Source organism: Anneissia japonica, unplaced genomic scaffold (assembly GCF_011630105.1).
Source record: "Anneissia japonica isolate Jap-2015-1 unplaced genomic scaffold, ASM1163010v1 scaffold90380_len1636_cov252, whole genome shotgun sequence".
NCBI classification, from domain to species: Eukaryota; Metazoa; Echinodermata; class Crinoidea; order Comatulida; family Comatulidae; genus Anneissia; species Anneissia japonica.
In genome coordinates this window covers 1-1,636 of record NW_022736771.1, presented here as the reverse complement: position 1 = coordinate 1,636, position 1,636 = coordinate 1, and the positions used below count along the sequence as shown (strand labels likewise).

General features: G+C 34.8%; 1 protein-coding gene across 1 annotated transcript; it reads left to right on the top strand.

Annotated features, from left to right (window-relative positions):
- On the top strand, nt 1–1,451 carry LOC117116846 (zinc finger protein 271-like; the record flags this gene model as incomplete). Its single annotated transcript, XM_033260937.1, is given in 1 exon segment — nt 1–1,451. A coding segment is annotated over 1 exon segment (1,165 nt), but the record flags the coding sequence as incomplete, so codon positions are not given.
- Nucleotides 1,452–1,636: the final 185 nt, after the last annotated feature.

Below are 1,636 nucleotides of genomic sequence, written 5' to 3'. Positions count from 1 at the left end.
TAGCCATAACAGCGCATTGAACCATCATTTGAAGAAACATTCAGATTCAGGAGATACACCATATCAATGTGAACATTGTGCAAAGAAATTTACAAGCAGTTTCATTTTGAAAAGACACTTAAGGATGCACTCAAGTGAACGACCATATCAATGTGAGCATTGTGAAAAGAAATTTAAGAGTGATAGTAATTTGAAATCGCATATAAAGACACATTCGGGGGTGAAACCTTTTGAATGTGAACATTGTTCAAAGAAATTTATAAGAAATAGCGACTTGAAAACTCATTTGAGGATACATACGGGAGATAAACCATATGAATGTCGACATTGTGGGAAATCGTTTACCCATATAAGCACTTTGATCCAACATTCCGTTTTACATTCAGAAAAAAAACCATTTGAATGTGAACATTGTGCAAAAGTATTTAAAAGAATTAGCGAGTTGAAAGCACATTTAAGGATACATTCTTCAGGACAGACACCAAATGAACGTCAACCACATATGTGTGAACATTGTGAAAAAAAATTTACAAGTGGTAGAGATCTGAAGAGACATATAAGGATACATACAGGAGAGACACCATACGTATGTGAGCATTGTGGAAAGAAGTTTAAGATGGTTGGCAGTTTGATCAGTCATTTGAGGATACATACAGGAGAGAGACAATTTTTATGTGAACATTGTGCCAAGAAATTCAAGACCAATGGTGATTTGATAACGCATTTGAGGAAACACACAGGCGAGACACCATACGAATGTAAACTTTGTTTGAAAAAGTTTAAGAGCAATAGCAATTTGTATACACATTTGAAGAACTTACATTCAGAAAAAAAGCCATATGAATGTCAATTTTGTGAGAAGAAATTTAAGAGCAGTAACTATTTAAAAATACATATGAGGATACATACAGGAGAGATGCCCTACAAATGTGAAGTTTGTGAAAGAAATTTTAAACACAGTAACACTTTGAAAAGGCATTTGAGGATACATACAGGAGAGACACCTTACGAGTGTGAACATTGTGGAAAGAAATTTAGAACCAATAGCGATTTAAAAATACATTTGAGGATACACACTGGAGAAACACCTTATGAATGTGAGCAATGTGCAGTAAAATTTAGATACGGTAGAGATTTGAAAAAACATTTGATGATTCACACATAAAAAAGATAATTTAAATGTGAACATTAGCAAATAAAAGACAAATTTGTAAATAAGGAATAATTTGAGACAATAATTTTGTTTATATAAATGCAGGGATGTAGTTAAGGTGGAGCCACCAAGCCTTAATATTTTCCACCCAGTCTAAAGCCAATTCCATGGCCCTCCACCCACCCTTATTAACCCACTCATTCATATTTATTTAGAGTTTGCCAATGTTTTCACCCACCACCCTTAGTTTCCTAGAGCAACAATGCTGTACAGTGTAAATGTTGATACTAACATACTGTACAGATGATTTTGGGGTTATTTTGTCAATATTTGCAGTCGACGGGTTTGCTGAACAAGGTATTAAAAATGTCTGGCCTAACCTGTATAGTCAAGATCTGCATGGTTGGGCTTTCTTGGAAACCAGAGCCTTGCAGGCGTCAACGTTCCTATGCATGATACTGTACACGACTTTTAGAAGTATAT